Source organism: Phaethon aethereus (genome assembly GCF_964289735.1).
Source record: "Phaethon aethereus genome assembly, chromosome: 2".
NCBI lineage: Eukaryota > Metazoa > Chordata > Aves > Phaethontiformes > Phaethontidae > Phaethon > Phaethon aethereus.
Window position 1 is genome coordinate 100,407,354 of NC_138582.1, and position 20,813 is coordinate 100,428,166.

The window sequence follows — 20,813 nt, forward strand, 5'->3', positions numbered from 1 at the left end:
GGGTCAAGCAGGTAATATCATGCCAGATAAATGCTGTTTGTTAAATTAATTGCTATTGTACATGAATTAATTACTATAAATATGTAACTCGTGTAGGGCTCAGAATGAAGCCATGTAATTCAGCTTCAGTGATGGAAATGCTATAGCTCTGCACTTTCTGGACAAACTGGGGAACGTCCAGATCAGACCACAAAGAGTAAGAAGTTTGGAAAGTGAGTACAAGGGAAAAAAAAGGAACTAGGCTTACTCGCTGCAGAAACAAAAAAGATCAAGCTAAACAGGTGAGCTGATAACTTAAGGAGTTTGCAGAATCTACTTCATTTTAAGTTCCTAAGAACCAGTTAAACAAAACTCTACATGGTGTATTTATAATTCACCACAGCCCCTGAGCATAGCATGCTGCTTTTGGAAGTCTCTTCCACTCCTGTATTTCTAGGATTACTGTGACTGTTAACACTATCTCAACACATTTCTTTTCCCAAATTCTACACAGAGATGGCAATGCAATTATACAAGACGGCAGTCTTTGAAGAGTTTCTTTTCAACTGCAAAAGAACCAATAGAGTCTAAAAGTGTTTACTCACTGTGAATTAGAGCCACCGCTGACAAAAACATTCACAAGAAAATTGAGAATATGTTAACACAGAAGTAATTCATACGTCTGCTCAAAGCAAAGGTGAAAATTAAAGGTTAAAACCCCTGCCTTGTTTTCTGAAAACTTAATTCTTCTAACATATATATTGCCTAAGGCCAGATTGCACAGCTTTTGTCAGCATGTGTAATGCATGTCTGTGAATACATCAGAAAAAACTTGATTCAAGTCCTTCCCCTCTTAGTGTGGAGAGCTAACTATCCAGGGACATGGAAAGTCTCTACTTTCAGATATTGTTGTTAGGCCAAGAGAAAAACACTGTCTAAGTATCACATGCTTTTTTACAGAAAGAACTTCATATGCAGTCTGCCATGAAAACAGTCTTTCCAATCTCAAAATGAGGTAAGCTACATCAGTTTCAATGCTTGGAATTATCAACCCCATCATTTTTCTTGTAGCAGGCATTTAGCTTTTAACTTGTACCAAGGCCACAGAGCAATAGAGGTTTTCAATAAGCCACATCAGAAACAACTTACAGGTCCCATATTCTTCTAAAAGCACACAAGGAGAGAGTCAATGGGATTACAGTGTTAATTTTCCAGTTGACTGAATGCATCTCAAACCACTTTGAGTACACTTCTGCAGTATCGAATGACACACACAGCAGTGCCTCCTTGTAACAAATTATTTCAATGCTCTCCACTTAATTTTTTTTGGAACTTTTAACCAAAACTTAATTGGTTAACAAATAAAATGTTTTTACTTTGAAATCTCAGCTGCTTTATGTAAAAATTGAAGCCTCAATTAAATGGAAATTTAAGATTTCCCAGATTCATCTAAATCCAGGGTCCATGTTCCTCAAATATTAACTGAAAAAACACAGGGTGGGAGACTGTCTTCCTGTTACCGTGACTGTAAATACAGTCATCCGGAAGGATCGGCCAATTGTTCTGAAAAGGTTTGATTCCACTTAAACTGTCTCAAGATCAGTTGAATGACTCGTAACAATTATTTAAACAGAGAGTAGCTAGAAGCTCAATTAAAACTTTTCACTGCACTATTTACTATTTGTAATAACTAACAGCCCTCCCCCTTTTTTTTTCCCTCATTCTTTTTAAGAATGACTCTTATCTATATAAGCCTGGTAGCCTCCTAAGAAAACAGCAATGAGCCACAGACACAAACTTACAGTTCAGCTACCTGCTTTGCAAGGCCTTTGAAACATTATCACCCATCCCTTACTCCAAGAACCCACCAATCCCAGGGAGACCCAGTGGTCTTGCTTTACATACTTTTAATATTTTGTTGTGAAGCACGATTCCCTGAGTTCACTCCTATGCTACTGTCACTGATGCCAAAATCATTAAGGGAGAGTGCCAACCTGCCAAGGAGGTCTTTAAAAAGCCTCTAGCTGCAACTTCAGGGACCCACATGCTTCTCAAAAGCCTATCCTTGAGGCGGCCCGGGCTTTATTCGCACGCCAACAACACAAAACAAAAGAACTCCTGCGCTCCCCAGCAGCCCCTCAGCGCCCTAACCCTGCGAGGCCACTCGCACCCTCACAAGCCCCGCGCCAGCCCCCACCGGAAAAGAGAGGGCGGACCTTCCGCTGGGCGAGAGGGCGGAGATGAAGCGTCGCAGGCTCGCGCCGCGCCTGGCACCGCCCGCAGCTTGAGGGGGAGGTGGGAGCTGAGCTACGCCCCGCCCCCCCTACTCAGCGCTGGGCGCCACAGCCGGAGAAGGCCGGGACGATGCTGGAGACGTTGCGGGAGCGGCTGCTGAGTGTCCAGCAGGACCTCACCGCCGGGTGGGTAACGCTCTCGGCCCCGCGGGGCTGGCGGAGGGAACGGGAGGGGGACCCGCGGCCGGGCGGGGAGGGGGCAGCAGGTGACTGGGGGCCGGGGCGGGGACTGGCTCGGCGGGCGGGAGGAAGAGGAGGAGACTACGGAGGCAGCACCCCCAGCCGGGTCTCTTCCCTCTCGCCGCGGTTTCCCGGTGCCCCCAGCAGTGCCGGGACGGGCTGGAAATGTGGTCCCAGGGTCTCGTTCACGCTCCCTCCCCCCCTTCCCGCCTCGGCTGAGCGTCTCATGGCGGGCTAGAGAGCCCGGGCAGCTGCGTGGTAGCCGGCAGCTGCGGTCGGGAGCCGAGGGTGCCCGGTGTTGGGGGGTCAGCTGCCGTCAGGGGCATGAGAGAGCGACCGCTGTTTTGAGAGAACGAGGAAGATGTGAATGGGGTCAATTAACGGTCTTTAATTTTTTATGAAGTAACTGACCTTCAGGGTTTGATAGATTAATATGTAATTGCTTAAAGGGCATCGCTGTGCTCTGCTCGGCATATGAAATGCTTTTCTTTCCTTGGAAGGTGAGTTATTGTCACTTGGGGAAAAGAAGTGCAGGATAAGCGGAAGGAGCAGCCCCTTGCTTACATTAAAAAGTAGAAAGATAATCTTCCTACATTGCCTCACAGGGGTTTTTTTAGATAGGTCCTGTATCAATGCTATTTTTAGTACAGGCAGGTGGTCCAAATGAGTGTTGCTGGAAGTCGGTGGATGGCCAGAGGACAAGGTCATGCCTGTGCTGCAAAACTCTTGGCTCATAACGAGCCACAGGAAAGTATCGTGTTGTAATCAGTTAAAAACTGCATGGTCTTTGGCCGTGTTGAGGCTACCTTATAATATATGCATGGTAAATATTTCTATGTAGTGATCGATGTCTATGTACCCCAGAAACTTAAAATAACTAGTTTGTAGTGACTTTCTTGCGCCTGTATACAATGGTCCAGAGAAATTGATAGAATAAGCTACCAATCAACCAGATAAATTGCTTATGTGTTAGGATAAGGTTCAGGAATTGAACATTAAAATGTCTAAAGAATACAGACTAAGGCATTGCTTTATTGTGGTCTTTCTGGTTTGCTGTTATTTTTACAACTTCTCACAGAGTTTGATGCCACAGTACACTGTAAGGTTCTTTTGAAAAATGTGTTTTTCACATGATGAAAGAGGACAACGGAAAGGTCATAACATGCTGGGTCTGACGGTCATTTAACGCTGTTTCTCCATGTATTGCTGCAGTGGACTCAATATGTTTTCCTGTAGTCTCTAATTTGCCTTCTTCCTTGTATTGCAATGTTTTGTTCTGCTTTGAGGACAGTCTGATTTCATCATTTCCATCTTTATGTTTTAGCAGCTCCATTAATGTGCCTGGGAGTGGCCCTTCTTTAAGTTGTGGTTTTTTTTTTTTTATCTGGAATGTATTCTTTGTTGCTGTTGGGAACCTGTATCTTGGAGCCATAGTAGTAGAGGCTGTGGAGACCATTGGATTTTTTCCTGTAGTTTCTCCATGGATTCAGGCCAGAACATGACATGTCTTATTTTGACTGTTTTCCCTTCCTAGACAATGCAACTGTAGTGCCGTAGTGTTCTGGATTACCCGGTTCTCTACCCCACTGAAGTCGTAACAGAAGTCATTTTATGCTATTAAGACTTTAGCTTAACATAGTCAAAACCCAGAGAAGGTATTTCTGGTGTCAAGAATGCTGGACCAGTTGCGGCCAACTTGTTAACTCCACATGAATGCTTGCAAAGTGGAACAATTGGATTTCTTGAAACATTGAGAGGGAGATGCTTTCCCAGACCCTCTAAGGAAAGAGCATCCCTTCCAAAGGAATCAGGGAATGCTTATGTACAGCTGGAAAAGATTAAATCTGGGGTTCTGTGATCTATGGAAAGAGCAGTTTAGGATTATTAGCCATTTCTGTGTACAAAGAAATTAGCTCCCCTTTCCCTTGCTCAGCTGTGTCTCCTGTCTACTTCTGTGTATCCTATGACGTGTCTAGATTTTGACCCATTTACTTGCAAGCAGTCTTTTGGAGGAGGAGAGGAAATAAAAAAAAGAAAACCAACAGTGAGCTGTATTGTGCTCAGGCAGTAATATGTGTGCTGCCAGCTTGACTGATGTGGTTCACACTACCGCTACTTTGTACAGAGAACACTGATGAAAGGAATCCAATATTGTGTAGTCTACTGATAAATCCTTTAACTCTTACTTCTGACTGCCTGGCAGGTATTCTAGTAAGAGAACTGGTAGTTGTGACCCAGCATTTCCTTCTATACCTGTATGCAGAGGAATGCTGCGGTTACAGGCTGGGGTGCATACTGGGGAATGTGACAGAGGAGAAGTGCAAATTGCAGAGCTTTCTGCAACAGTGTTCGTTTTTCTTCCTCAGTGCACTGTGGTTGTTGCTACTTAGCTTGACTATTATGAACAGTTCTCTAACAGGGAGTGGAGACGGGCCATAGCATGTCTTTTCTCAAATTGTCAACCACCTATATTGCTGTAGAGCTTTGAGGTTTCTTCTTTGCATCTCTGGAAATCGGTAGTGGTCAACACTGGGGGAGTGATTGCACTCACCCTAGGAGCAGCCTGACTATCTATATATTAGGGTGTATTAGGGTGTTTCTCAGTCCCTGGGTCACTCAGGATTACGTGTTTCTGTGTTACGTTTAGAGGGTATCTTTGGAGCTTATAGCTTATTTCCATCTTGCTCCTGTCTGTATGTCCATTATTTCTTCCTAACCCTTGCTGTCCTGGACAGCTGAGACTCCAAAGGGCAAATTGCAGAGCTTTCTGCAATTTCTGCTTAGAGGCTGAAGGACATCCATCGTCTTGGTGGTCAGAGAATAGCAGGAGGCTTTGGTTCTTACTCTGCCATGCCAACTTGACTAGCATATACGGGTTGACTGCAGAAGAGTAAAGCATGGAAAAGAGTTGTGTGGTGTTTGTGTGGGTTATTTATTGTTGGTTAGAGTTTTAGGGGTTTTGTTTGTTTTATTTTTTTGGTTTTTTTAGGAGCAGCATAACAGTCACTTTGACATTGGCCATAGATGAAACAAGCCCCAGATACGCTTAGGAGCAGTGCACTGTGGTGGTGCTGCTGGAGATTCTGATAGTTGGCAGAAGAAAAGTTGTGTTTGTGCCAGTTTTGTGTTGGCAGACTTATGACAAGTGGGTACAAATGTTATGACTGTCGTGCTTTTTCTTGGCACATATGCCTTTTTTTAAAGGGTGTTCTTCAGGATGGATTGATTATCTCTATGAAGATCTTTAATACCTGTCTTATAAGGAAAGAGTATCGAGAGCTGGATGACCTGGATATATAGGTCCCATTAAACTTTTCATACGCAATTGCTTGATGCACTTGTAGAAAAATCTAATAATTTAGAAGCAGTGTAGGTGGAAATAATTTCATATGACAATCTCCACAAAACTAAGTGAAATTTGATTTATTTGTGAAATAAGCTGAAACAAAATTAACTATAGTAGACTGGAATTAACACAGAATGTGTTCAAGCAAATTGTCCTCTCGTTTTGGTGTTGGAAATGTCTGATGATTTTGTGTTTTGATTTATAGGTTGAAGACTTTGGGCGACAAATCAAGAGAAGCAAAAAAAGGCAGGCAGAGGTACTTCTGAACATCTTAATGTATAGCATTGATCTAGAATGTTCTTGTTAAAGAAAAATTTGAAAGTGGCTCATATATATGAAGCAGTTACAAAAACATTTGCATACAATTTTACAGAATATTCTTTTGATAACAGAAAAACTTAGCCCTGATATTGAGGAAATACTTTGCTTAATAGAACCTTGATTGATAGGCCTAAATAATTTCTGGTGGCCATCAATCGATTTATAAATGACTGTTTAAATTATGTGAATATTCAGTGTTATTATAGTGCTTTATAAAAGATTCAGGTTGCAGTACATTGAAATGTAATTGTTTACAGTCTCTGTGAATCTCATGTACTAAAATTGTAATTCAGATTTTTTTAGTGCAAGAACAAAAATATAAGCCTTTTTATTGTAGAAAATACATGTATAATGGAGTACTTCAATTATCTGTTTTCATCTCTGTTGCAAGAAGATTTAAGAATTGTGTTGGGTTTTTTTATCCTCTGCATTTTAGTATATTGTTCATTCTTTCAGCCTATGTAAACTGTAGGGGAAGACTACTTAACATCTGTGAACATTGCTTTTTCAAATAAGCTCAGATATGCTTTAGTGTAAAGCATGTTCTTGTTTTAAAACAAGCCCTGAACAAAAAATAAGGCATCTGAAATAAACTGTATTAAGTTCTGAAGCTTGGTGTTTTGTATGTAAAGGTTTTTTAACAGAAGACTGGTTGTACTGACAAGGCACAGAAACTAAACTAAGAATGGGTGAAGGTTTTGAATAAAACTATTTTAGGCAACTCCCTTCTTTGTGTGTTTCCAGTCCATAATTAGTTCATCTGGTGTACTGTAAATTGGCACTATGTGTATATGAGGACAGGCTGAGACCAAGGCTTGTTTAGCCTGGAGAATAGATAGCTTTGGGGAGACCTAACAGCAGCCCATCATTACCTGTGAGGAGATGGTTAAGGAGATGGAGCCAGGCTCTTGACACTGGTACGTGGTGGGAACAAGAAAGGCAATAGATGTAAGTTGAAACAAGAGATGTTTAGACAGGAAAAGGCTATAAGGAAAAGCATTTTCCTCATAAATCAAGCAGTGGAACAGGTTGCTCACAGAGCCCATGAAGTTTCTGTTCTCCGAGGTTTTCAAGTTGCAATCGGACAAAGCCCTGAGCAAGTTGGTCTGATCCCGTAGCTGGTCCCGCTTTGAACAGGCGTTTGTGCTGCTCCCCGAGGTCTCTTCTCACCTCACTGATTGTATCACTTTTCCCTTGGTTTAAGGGAAAAAAGGTTTCATTTGTAGTATTTGTTTTTTTCCATTCAAGTTGTTTGGATAGCAGCACAAAGCAGTCTATTCTGGTAATCTTCCAAGAGACAAATCTTGGATAATGTCAAGATCTTCACATAGAATCATTAAGGTTGGAAAAGACCTCTAAGATCATCAAGTCCAACCATCAGCCTAACACCATCATGCCCACTAAACCATGTCCTGAACATAATACATATTTAAAAGTGCTGCCTTGTTAATTTTCTTTAACTTATTATAAGTTGCATTTATATTTCAAGCTGTTACAAATGAAAATGTATGCATCCAATAGGAGATCATTAGAGCATTAAACTGTCAAAGGTTCTTTAGCTTAGTATTTATTTTTTATGTAGAATACATTAAGTGCAATATCTTTATTGAGGGACTTAACTTGTGTAGTAGTCATCTTTTCAGAATGTTTCTGTCCACTGTTTTTAGTTAAAACAATGTTCATCCTGCACGTTTGTTAACTGTACTAAGAAATTCTCTCATAAAAGTTTTTAATGAACATAGTCAAAAAGAGGTAAGTGTGGGCTACCATAAAATAACAAGGCGGCGAGTGGGGAAACCATAGCTTTGGGATATTCTTGTAAGATACACTGTGTAATGCATTTTAAACCAGAATTGACAAAATGTTTGTGGAAGTGAACAGTAGGGAATATTTCTGTGCTCAGCATATCTGTCAAACGCAGATGGATGTGCACGCATTTTTTTGTAACAGCCTTCTATTCATTAACAACATCTGTATATTTACAATTTGTTGTATAGAGCTGTTCAGTGTTTGCCAGAATTTTCTGCTGGACTGGAATTACTGAGCAGGTATGGCCTTCCATTTCTTTGTGTTTGCTTTCTATAACTTCAGAAATAAATTTATTAGGTTAAAGAACTGAGAAGAAAAGGAAGGTGTTACTAATAGTTTTTTGAATGTTCTGCAGTGAGAAGAGTGGAGGTGGTTACCAAATGATAAATATGTTTAAAGCTTGCCCAATCCTTAAGTGCTGTCATGTTAATGAATCAGAAGTTCTGGAGGAAAAGCAACATTTGGAAGATGACTTTAGTTCAGGGTCTAATGCACAGGGATGGAGGAGACCAGCATTGAGGCCTAGCCTGTTGTTTAAATTTGACGTTTTATAACTTCTACATATTCGATGAGCTATTTTGTTGTAATAGAGGCAGTATGCCTGTCATTGCCCTGAAAAGAAAGTGCATTCCATGTTTACTTAATCACATTTTTTTTCTGAGTAACAGAAGCTATCTGCATTATAAATTTTCTTTTATCTTTATTTTAAAATAATATATATAGATAGATATATTCTCTTGTTTTTTGGAGGGTTGGGTGTCATTACAATCTTGTTAATTTTTTTAATTTTCTTAATGAAATTGCGTTCCAAGTAGCGCTTAAGGCTTTTATGTGTAGTCTTATAAATACTCCTGGGTTCATTTAGCTCTTAATGTAAGCTAACAGTTTAAAACACATGAATCACTTTTTTGTTGAAAGACTTCTTACTGATTTCTTACTGTATATTTCTTTCTGGTATTTACTGTTGTACCAAGACAACTGGACAGCTTTTTAAACTGTTATTTCTGGTAGTCCCTGTAAATATAAGCACAGTAGCATCCGTGAAGTCGTCTTTCTTTGTAAGGGGAACACAGTAAAAACAGTCATTTATCTTTCTTCTCTCTAGATATGAAGATGCTTGGGCTGCCCTTCACAAAGGAGCCAAAGATTGTGCAAAAGCTGGAGAGGTAAGAAAATAAAAGAATGCCACACTTGAAATATTTTTAAATGTGCAAATAATTTTAAACTAAAATTTTTAGTACCAGTGTACTGGATTGACCCTGGCCACCAGGTAAGTGGCCGCACAGCCTTGTTCACTCCCCCACCAGGGGGACAGAGGAGAGAACAGGAAGAAAAAAAAAAGAGAAAACTCATGGTTCAAGATAAAGACAGTTTAATGATTGAAGGACAGAGGAAAAACGAGTGATGCAAAAGCAGTCAGTCACAACCTCCCACAAGCAGACCAATGCCCAGCCAGTTTCAGAGCAATGGTTACCTCGGAAGACCAAACCCTTAGTTTTTATTGTTGAGCGTGATGTTATATGGTGAAATATCCCTTTGGCCTATGGTCAAATGTTCTGGCTGCGTCCCCTCCCAACTTCTTGCCTGCTCCCAGCCTGCTTGCGGCAGGGGGAATGGAGATGAATGGGGAAGACAGACACTGCACAAGCGTTGTTCAACAATATCCAAAACATTGCTATGTTATCAACACTGTTTTGGAGAGAAATCAAAGACACAGCACCATATGGGCTGCTATGAAGAAAGTTAATTCCTTCTCAGCTGGATCCAGTACAACCAGTATAATGAAAAAGCAATGCTCTGTATTGCTACTTGGGAAAAATGCCAAGTTACACTGTTTTTTATTGTGGTTTTAAGATGATGTTTGACAGGCAGCTGATGGAATGGATCAGAATGTCCAGTTCCTCTTGTTTCTCACAGCTCTTACAGGTTTGATGGTACTAAGCCTACAACGAGTATTTCTAAAGTATTAAATACATACATTGATAACAGAGAATTTCTGTTTTTACATGTTTTTCACGAGGTATCATCTGACAAGAACTATCTGAAGGTCATTGTCCTGTTTACTTTTGGATATTTCAATTACTATAACAAATGTTGAGTGTGAGAATTTCCTAGTGCTTTTAAGGTACTTTTCAACTGATACCTTGACACCCAGACTTTCTTGTCTTCTGTCCTGTGTGCAGATATTTTCAGTCACTACTTGCACTTAAGCAAAAAATATTCACTATATCAACTTACTGTTTTTCTGTGGGATGTTAGGTTAGAGGAGGATATTGAGAAGTACAGCTTTGTCAGAATGTGACAAGCAGATGATGGTAAAAATAAGACATATCCAGAAGTTCAGGTGGTTGGTTTTTGCACTGTTCTGCCCTTATTTGAAAGATTTTAAGTTAGCTAGGAATACTATTTTGAGATTGCTTAAGGCATCTTAACGATAAATAGTATTGTAAATAATGTAATGCAAACATTAAATAGTGATGCAATGTAAACAATTGCAAAAATGATGTTGCATGTTACTGTCATAACTCTTTAAAAGCACTGGGCGGGCTGGGAAAGTATAGAATACATCTGGGGTTGAGGCACAGTGGTGTTTAGTTTCAGGGGAGGACTGTTGCACCGACACTGCTGCCCTCTCCTAGTGGACAGGAAACAGCAAGATTTGATTGTCCAAGCTGAAGAGATTGAAGAAGTTTCTGTGCTTTCTCCTTAATTTTGGTTTTCCTGCCCTGAAAGTAAAGTGATGGGTTGTGTTGCTTATTTCTGGAATGGAGGGAAAGAGAACTTCCAGTAAGTGCTACCAATGCATTGCTCTGCTGTTTTGGAGGTCTGCACCAGACTTTCCATTTCAAACCCTGTTTAAGGGGCAGACAATGTAAGCTGGGTGACCACGATGCAGAGCAGGACTGAGCTGTGGGGTTCTCTGTCCTGGCTGAAACGTTCTTTGGCTGGCTGCATCCTCCTTGACTCTTCTGATATCCTTAGGAGTCTTCTCTGTATCATGTTCCAATGCATAAAAAACTAACTGCTTATTATATTTTGAAGAGATGTACTTAGGATAAGAAAGATTATTTCAGATTCTTCTTTCTCTTGCCTAATAGTATGGCCTACTTTTCACACCCGTTCCAGTGAAAACCTTCAGCTATTAGAGATGAAGTTCTGTCTGCCAGCTTCGTGTGCTTGACTGTTCATGATGACTTTTTTTTTTTCTTTAGAAAACCTCTTAAATGACTTGCTTCCAATTTTGTAATGCTTACCATAATTTGCTTTTAAAATTGTTTCGTATCTGTATGAGACCAATGTAACCTTAATCTCACATATTATGACTGCTTGGGAAAATGAGAATGAAAAGCTTCCAAAAAGACTTTGAAATTTTCCATGAAATTCAGATGCTTATTTCTGGGAGAATCCAAAAATTGTATTGCTTGTGGGTTTTTGTTTGTTTCTTTTTTATAAAAGTAGCAAATAAAAGGGTTCAATAAAATAAGAATTGTGTAAGCACACAAGATTGACTGTACTAAAGGTACACTTCTCCAGCATCCTGTCTTCGGTACTGGCCGGACACAGGTGAATAAGACAGCATGAGTGGTTTATAAATGTTGAATAGAGAAAAGAACGTGAAAATTTCAAGCTTTAATTGCTGCCTACAAACTTACCATGTTAAATTATAGATGCTAACTACCACTTCCATCTACAAAATTGTCCTAAAAATACTGCTTTTAGATGCTTGTAATTTTAGTTGCACTTAGTTATCTCTGGGCTGAACCTTTTTCTGGTGTTTGCCTCCATCTTATGATGATATATGGAATTAAGAGCAGGGAAACTATAATGGAATCATTTCAAGTGTCATATATAAGGGAAACATTTGTTACTTAAGATCTTGCATTTTTTCATAGAATCTGACCTCTTCTCATTATACTATTGTATACTAAAAGTTAGGAAGAATCAACAACAAAAATTGAGCTAACATAGAAGTGCGTTCGTAAAGAAGTGCATTCATAAAGACTTGCAATTACTGCAGCTAAGTTTATCACAAAAGCAGAAAAGCAGGAGTGTTATAAAGGCAACTTTATTTTAAATGTAATTCCTTTAATTTTATTTTTCTAGAGTATTTTGAATGTGCAGAATTTTCAGTTTTGTTGTATTAGTGTTTTCATTTGATTTTGATGTTGCAAAGGTGGTGTGTCACAGACTTGTAATTTCTGATAATAAAAGTAGTTCGGGAACTGGTGTTTCTTCTAAATCAAACATGTTCTGCTTTCTGGAGTGATAATAGGTGGGAAAATGGTGCCATGTGAACTAAATTAACTTGGTCTTATTGATTAAATTGGTATGACTAGCAACATTAAACTAAGTTATTGATCTAAATGAGCCTTATATTGCAGCACTGCAATGTTGTTTTTGTGCACCAGTGCAACACTGCTGTCAAAATTCCAGATGCATGTTATTTACAGTTAATAAAATCCATAAAATATTTCCTGCATTGATTAGTATATTGAGAAATAATTTTTAATCTTGTTTTGATCAATGCATTTTCATATAAATATTTCATACTACCGGGGCTTTCTTGAGCATGTTGTGTATTTACCCGAGAAGTACAGAAGTGGCAGTGCTATAAGGTTGCTGTGCTGACCTTATGCTTGCAGATGCATGAACTCTAACAATAAGTCAAGATGCTCATAAATAGGTCCATAAATCTGCAAGTAAAGAACCTGTTTGTTTCAGCTGGTGGATAGTGAAGTTGTGATGCTTTCTGCACACTGGGAGAAGAAAAGGAACAGTCTGGTGGAACTACAGGATCAGCTCCAACAAATACCTGGGTTTTTAGCTGATCTGGAATGCCTCACAGCAAGCCTAGGTAAGGTTTTATAGACATTATAAGCATTTAAGTCAATACATAGGATTAGACAGAAGTTCAGTTGTTGTGAATGTTGCAATCATAAAATTTAATTTTGCTTCCCAAACAAATCCTTTCTATTATAAAACTGTAGTTCTTAAACAAACTGGTTTTGTAAAAGAGCAAAAGTAGTAGTGGTTGCTTTCCCAGCAGTTAAAATATTGTATGTGTCGTTATTTGGGGGGCGGGGAGGGAATTGTATGGCAACTGCATATCCTGATGTGAACAGTTGAAAACTATTTTTTTGAAAGTCTTTTAAAATTTGTAAAGATTTGTAAGTAGTGTGAACACTCATATGTAGCTGCTTCTCTTTGAGTCTACATCATTTTATATAGTAATTTGTTTTAAATCATCATTTAGGTGGAGCAAGAAATTTACCTGGCTTGGGACACTTTCAAGGCAGAAACTTCTTGTTGAGAGTAATTGTTGGTTCCAAAGTAGCTTCCATATTTTAAGTTAGTGTACAAGGTTAAGCTATTCTGAAGTGGTACCCAGCTTTTTCATAGGTGAAACTAGCAATGCTACATAATTGAGTTTATCAAATACCTCATGCTTGTTAGATGGGTTCCAATTTTTGTAACTTTATCAGATGTTAACCTGTTGATTTAATTTAAAAGATGAAAAGATGAATACTTTAGTGGACTATTTCTGGAAACCTCTCATACAAAACAGTTGATCCACTGTTGAAATGAAATTAGGAAAAAATGTTCTGGCCTCTTAGTCTCTGAAAAGCTCTAGTGTTATTGAGCCTTGAAATGAGTATGCAGCATTTGACAAGTAGCAAGTCTTTCTGTCAGCAGTAGTCCAGCAAGACGTCTCCATGAAAATCTATTCAAGTTACATCAAATTAAAGTTTTGAAAAATTGCTGTCTGTGTATGGATGTTGGTAGCTAAGTTTCCCAGGGGCTCTGCCTACACTATTCTTACACCAGCTGGGAAGTATGCGGAAATTCTTAATGTAATTGCAGCTCTTGTTTTTTGTGGGATGGGCTGGATTTGTGTGCTGGCATCTGATGTGAAGAAAAGGAGGGTTCTTTTCTGTGCTTAAAGGCTAATTTCTCATTCTTCTATGGTCAGTGGATATGCACAAATCGGCTTTTGTTGCTAGGTAGGCTGATAATAACTTTGCTATTTCTTTCTGAACCAAGGAATATATTTCAGTTTTTATTACAATTTTCTTATACCACCTTGTTTAATAAGGCTTTATCATGTGTGGTGACCATTTAATGTTAGCCTTTTGAAAAGCTCAGTTTTCTTCTACAGAAATATAAATTCAAATAATGATTGTTCTAAATACTGATGTTAATATCATCATGCACAAAATGATGCAGTCTGGTAGACCAAAGATAAACAATATAATAAAAACCTAATGGGATCGTCTTTATAGTTCATAACTGCAAATGCTGTAAATCCTGATGAATTGAGGTTACCTTCCCATTCCTAATGTTATAGTTTTATGAACCAGAATTAATCTCACCTTGATTGTAGAATTACTTTGGAGAAGGCTCAGTGTCTCTAGAATATTTTTTTTTTTATACTGCTCAAGCAGGATTTAAGGAAGCATTAAACAGTCTGCTTAGGGAAGCTAATTAATTTTGAAACCTGCTGATAAGGTTGTGAGATTTGAACCAAATCTGCTAGCCTAACCTTGTGTGTTGGATTTCAAGTAATTTGCCTATAGGTTTTTATTAGTTCTTCCTAACCACTGTGAGTTTTTTTGGAATTGTTTTTTTCTGATAAGTTTCATAGAGTCTATTTGAAGAGGTATAATTCATACCGAAATAATATAATTCATACCAAATTCAACATCTACACTTCTGGAACTGATTTACCAGATACTTGCTGTGATATTCTGCTCACTGTTTTGTAACTCTGGACTATCTGCTTTTTATAAATGTAACCTGTATTCACTTTTTCCAAGAGTTGACTAATATTGTGGCTGTGAATTTTAAATATGAGTGAAGCATTCTGTAAAAAAAAAAAACAAACCCCAAAACAAAACAAAAAAACCCAAACCCAAAAACCACCACCAGCAAAAAACATGAATATAGAATTACAAACTGCTGTGTCCTGCGTTGTGCATCCAAGATGTAATTTGGCTAATCTTCAACATTTCAGAAAAGTAATAGTTATGTGTTGTGACATGATATGCTTCTAATAAATCTCTTAATGCTTTCATTTTGAAAGTAAAGAGGGAACCCTGGCTGCTTTTGATAAAAGAAATTTCAGATAATGGAAATGAGCCTTTTTAGTGACTGACTTAAAATTGGTATGTCATGTACAGATTCTTCAGCTTTTGCTGTGTATAACAAGACACATTTTCATTAGTACTTTTATTTATAAAGTCCTTTAACTTAGGTACTCACATTATCAGTCATGTCTCACTTCAAGTAAAAAGTCTGTGTCTTCACTTGATAAATTTATTGGATTATACAATATCTTGTAGCTGCTGTTGAAAACTGGGAAGAAAAAATTACTCTCATGTAAAAGTGAAGAGGACAGTTATTGCCCTTTCAAAGTCCAGAATTTGAATCATCACTTAAGCCAATTTTTGAGATGTTGTGGAAAATATCTGCTTGCTGATATCTGACATACTTGTCTTCATATACATCATACACTTCATGTTTGAGCAGGGCCGTTTTGCTCAAATATCTGTTTTGATTTCAGCAAATCAATGCACATAAACCTTGATCCAAATTCAATTTTCCTTTTTTTTTTTTAAACATCAAATGTTAAGAATCAACTTGTTACTGGTTTCAGAAAGGCTGATCATGTCATGTCATAGGTGACAGATCCAATGTAGGGTGAAAATATTTAGACTGGGAAGACTGGGAAGAGAATAAGGCAGGGTGTATATTGACAGAGATAAAAGCCACCACTTCCTACTCTTTAATAATTTTTTTTTTTCAAAGGATGGGTTAGGCGAGGGTGAAAATCCATTAGGGAAACAAATATTTCACACTGCTTAGAGGAGGTATTCTTGTTTATATCTTGAGCAGAAGGTCACGCTTTATTTTCAGATTGTGTATCAAGTGTAAAAGTTGCCATTTTCTAGCTTCACAAAATTCAATCCAATTTGTTCAGAAATTCTGAAGGTCAGAGTGATTATAATATATTTTTTAGTTAAGTACAAGATTTTTATTTTGGTAGCATTTGAACTACTGTAAGAACTTAATACCCTGTATTTTGGGTACTTGTTTTGCAGCAAAAAAGTGTGGTTTAGTGAAATGTCAAGAAATTTAAAAAATAAGTATAAAAATGCCAAGGATTTTTCCAGTTTGAATAATGTGGTATATTTCATGGAATCGTAGAGTAGTTTGGGTTGGAAGGGACCTTTAAAGATCATCTAGTCTAACTCCCCTGCCATGAGCAGGGACATCTTCAACCAGACCAGGTTGCTCAGAGCCCCATCTAACCTGACCTGGAATATTTCCAGGGATGGGGCATCTACCACCTCTCTGGGCAAGTTGTGCCAGTGTTTCACCACCCTCACTGTGAAAAATCTCTTCTTTAGACATAGTCTCAGTCTACTCTCTTTTAGTTTAAAACCATTACCCTTTGTTCTACTGCAACAGGCCCTGCTAAAAAGTTTGTCCCCAGCAACATGTTGTATTCTGAGAATATAGAATTTAATTTTTGTTAATTTCATCAATCACTGTCATGGGCAAAACAGACTCCGCTTGGGAAAAGAAATTAGTTTAATTTAGTGCCAATCAGATCAGAGTAGGATAATAAGAAATAAACCCAAATCTTAAAAATACCTTCCCTCCATCCCTCCCTTCTTCCCAGGCTAAACTTTACTCCTGATTTTCTCTAACTCCTCCCCGCGAGTGGCAAAGGGGGACGGGGGATGGGGGCTGCGGTCAGTTCATCACATGTTGTCTCTGCCGCTCCTTCCTCCACAGGGAGAGGACTCCTCACACTCTTTCCCTGCTCAGTGTGGGGTCCCTCCCATGGGAGATGCTCCTTCCCAAGCTTCTCCAACGTGAGTCCTTCCGATGGGCTGCAGTTCTTCATGAACTGCTCCAGCCTGGGTCCCTTCTCCACGGGGTGCAGTCTTCAGGAACAGACGGCTCCAGCGTGGGTCTCCCACAGGGTCACAAGTCTGCCAGCAAACCTGCTCCAACGTGGGTCCCTCTCTCCATGGGTCCACAGGTCCTGCCAGGAGCCTGCTCCAGCACAGGCTTCCCAAGGGGTCACAGTCTCCTTCGGGCATCCACCTGCTCTGGTGTGGAGTCCTCCACAGGCTGCAGGCAGATATCTGCTCCACCGTGGAGCTCCATGGGCTGCAGGGGGACAGCCTGCTTCACCATGGTCTTCACCACAGACTGCAGGGGAATCTCTGCTCTGGTGCCTGGAGCACCTCCTGCCCCTCCTTCTGCACTGACCTTGGTGTCTGCAGAGTTGTTTCTCTCACATCTTCTCATTCCTCTCTCTGGCTGCAGTTTCTCTTGTGCACACCTCCACCTTCTTAAATCTGTTATCTTGGAGGCACTATCACTGTTGCTGATGTGCTTGCCCTTGGCCAGCGGCAGGTCCCTCTTGGAGCTGGCTGGCACTGGCTCTATCAGACATGGGGGAAACTTCTAGCAGCTTCTCACACATGCCACCCCTGCAGCCCCCCCAGTACCAAAACCTGACCACGCAAACCCCATACAGAGGTAGAGATATATATTTATAAAAGGCATACAGTTTCATTTTGTAAACTTGGAAATATCTGTGGCTTGAATACAGAAGGAAAAATGTTCTAGTATACTTGCTGCGTAGTTTCAGCGAAGAAGCTGCTTTAGCTTCACGTAAATGGTATGATACTAGCTGGGTTTAAGATCTTTTATTTAAAAACAAATCAAAACTGAGCAGTAGTAGAACTGTGATTGTGTAAAAAATTATTTCCAAGTGTTGCAGCTGAATTGAGCTCTTCCTCTATATATATGTCGTTCACGGCTCATTTTAAGCTTTTAGTAATCTGTGACCTTGTCTGACCTAGAAGTAATTTCTTTCATGTAATTGTTTCCATCCTTTCTGTTTTCTGCCTTGTTGCCTTTTAGTCAGGAAATGAATGAACTTTGTAAAAATGTGTTTAATACTTCTTGGTGGCTGGGGCAGTGCAGGAAAGCTACTTTTAAAGTTATTGTAGGCAAAACTGAAAACTAATATTTCGTGATTTAGCTTTTCTAACAATTTTTGTTAGGAAAAACAGGGAACATAAGTTTCAGTTAAAAAAAATTATGCGGTAAATTTAAATTAGATAAACTTTAGAAAGAAGGCGTTTTCAGATACAAAATTGGTTTCTGTGGTTGTTGAGTTATAGATAAATACTTTAATACCAGAGTAGCTGGTAAACTAAGACAAACAGTGTGCACTGATGGAAGATAATTCAATCTAATGTCATCTGATCAAACATTAACATACTTTAAAAAAATCAAAACTAAAGAAGTAGAAGTTGTAATAGTGTTGTTAATACCTGTGATAATGTAAGAAATACAGGCCAAACTAACATAATTAGAATGACGTGACCTAAAGAACAACTTATTTTTTCAGCTATCTAATAAGAAATATTATTTCTACCAAGTGTGGCATATTACTATACAGAAAAGTTTTAAATGTAAAAGTACAATGCATTTTTTTCCAGCCTCCTTAAAAAGATTAAAAGGAAAGGGTGATTTTTCTCCTGCATAGCAATGCTATTTCAGAGTGAAATGATTATTGTTGCCTGCCCACTTGGTTGTGGGATTTCTTGAAGAGCTGGAGAAGAAGTAGTAGTCTTGCAGGTATTCTTCACAACATTAGCTGGCTTTCTGGGCAGATTCATTCTAGGTGCCACTATAAACTATACACTGGAAATTAAGCATTTCTAATTTTATATTTTTTCTAAATACCTTTTTAAAAGTATGACCTTATTTACCTGTGGATATAGATAAGAGCTGATCAAAGCATGGCTTAAGTTTCAAATTGATTAAATACGTAGCTTTGGAACTTTCTTTTGATGCACAGTGCATACGTTCTTACTTGGGCAGGAGACACCTTAGTTCGCAGCCATAGCTGGTGGTATTGCCATGGAGCTAGTCTTTTTTTGTGAAAAGCAACTAAGTTTTCTTTCACTTCAGAAAGAAAAATTCTGAAACCTGTGTCGCAGTAAAGCAGGATTGCTGTCTTCTGGAAAGATCTTAAGTGTTCATTCCTGTTCTTCAGGAGCAGAGTGTTTTCTGCAATTCCCACTAGAGGCTGCTCAAATGCTAGTGCTAGGAATAAGATGCCCTCTAGAATTCACTTTTCTTCACCCTCTTTATTTTCCTATTCTTTGTTGTTGTCTTTTAATAATATTTCAGTGGCAAGTACAGCAAAGCAGGTGGTGAGTTTAAGTGGAAAAAACAGTGGTTGATAGGTACCTTACTAAATTATCTTAAGCCCTGCTGTGTTTGTGAATTTTGCAAATTAATAAGTCAGCAATCATTCTGAAAGGCAAGTTAGCATAATAAAGACATTTGGATTTTAATGCACTCAGAAAAGTCCATTTCTTAAACAGAAAGAGACAGCCAGTCATAACTGTAGTCATGATATTGCCCTTTGAATACATCTGGGTTTTGTGAGAGGAAGTTAAGTATGTGGTAAACAATGCACGTTCCACATCACAATCTGTAGAACTGAAAACACTTTTTTTTTCCCCCTCAGACTTGTTTCCACATTAATGGTCAAGTGCCTTTATTCCCCGCCCCCCCCCCAAGTGATCTGTATACTGATAAATACTTTAAGGAAATCTTTGCTGATTATATGATTCATGTTTCCTTTCTGACTATTGTGGAGCACTACCTTATTTGTTAGGGACTAAAAAAAAATCTTAATAATTGGAGCTGAACATACCAATGTGCACGCTAGGAAGTTTGTTTATGAGGTCTTAGCTTTTGCTTTTCTAGGGGGACCACTAGGACAGCAATTTCTAATTGAGTAATGGCTAAGAAAGTTGAAATTTTCTATCATGCAAGATAGGCTCCAAGTAGAATGACCAAACCAGAACTGACATTTCAACTGATGCATTCAGCTTGCCGTTTCCTTCTTTTGAGCATCTAAAACACATTAGTTTTCAATCACTTTTTCCTACCTTGAACTTAATAGTTATTGTCTTGCTTTATGAAGATTGCTTCTGTCTGTTACAAGCAAAAGTGAAATACAGCCATTTGCCTAAACTCAGAGTTGCTTTAGGTTTTCTGCTATTTCATTTCATCATCTGTGTAGTTCTTTCCATCAACAATCAAGTTCATACACTGCAACAGATTAGTGCATCTGTCTCTGAACTGCAAACTCTCTTCTAGTCCTTGGTTGCTATTTTGTTTGTAAAAATGTGATTTATCCTTCCTCCTGCAATTTACCTTCGCTCTGGTGTAGCAGAAGTCCTGGCAAAAATTGGAGAGATGGATTTGATGGGTGGATGAAGAGTTGGTTGGATGGTCACATGTAGAGGGTAGTGTTCAATGGCTCAATGTCCAGATGGAGATCAGTGACTAGTGGTGTCCCTCAGGGGTCCTTATTGGTACCAGTATCATTTTATATCTTCATCAATGACATAGATAGTGAGATTGAGCGCACCCTCAGCAAGTTTGCAGATGACACCAAGCTGAGTGGTGCAGTTGACACACCTGAGGGATGGGATGCCATCCAGAGGGGCCTAGACAAGCTCAAGGAACGGGCCTGTGTGAACATCATGAGGTTCAACAAGGCCAAGTGCAGGGTCCTGCACCTGGGTCAGGGCAACCCCCCATTATCAATACAGGCTGGGGGATGGAGGGATTGAGAGCAGCCCTGCTGAGAAGGACTTGGGGGTGCTGGTGGATGAGAAGCTGGGCATGAGCTGGCAATGTGCGCTTGCAGCCCAGAAGGCCAACTGTATCCTGGGCTGCATCCAAAGCAGCGTGGCCAGCAGGTTGAGGGAGGTGATTCTGCCCCTCTACTCCGCTCTGGTGAGACCCCACCTGCAGTCCTGCGTCCAGCTCTG

The 20,813-nt window shown here is 39.3% G+C and overlaps 1 protein-coding gene across 4 annotated transcripts in view; it reads left to right on the forward strand.

Annotated features, from left to right (window-relative positions):
• Positions 1–2,343: 2,343 nt before the first annotated feature.
• Positions 2,344–20,813, forward strand: part of DTNBP1 (dystrobrevin binding protein 1) — a gene marked incomplete at its 5' end in the record, with an annotated part of 72,286 nt that continues 53,816 nt past the window's right edge. Inside the window, 5 exons of one of the 4 annotated variants that reach the window (XM_081996554.1) lie at positions 2,344–2,429; positions 6,005–6,055; positions 8,118–8,168; positions 9,035–9,095; positions 12,652–12,784. In XM_081996554.1, coding sequence (XP_081852680.1) covers positions 2,344–2,429; positions 6,005–6,055; positions 8,118–8,168; positions 9,035–9,095; positions 12,652–12,784 — 382 coding nt within the window. The remainder of the gene's footprint in view (positions 2,430–6,004; positions 6,056–8,117; positions 8,169–9,034; positions 9,096–12,651; positions 12,785–20,813) is intronic. The other 3 variants (XM_081996555.1, XM_081996556.1, XM_081996557.1) reach the window with 3 other exon arrangements.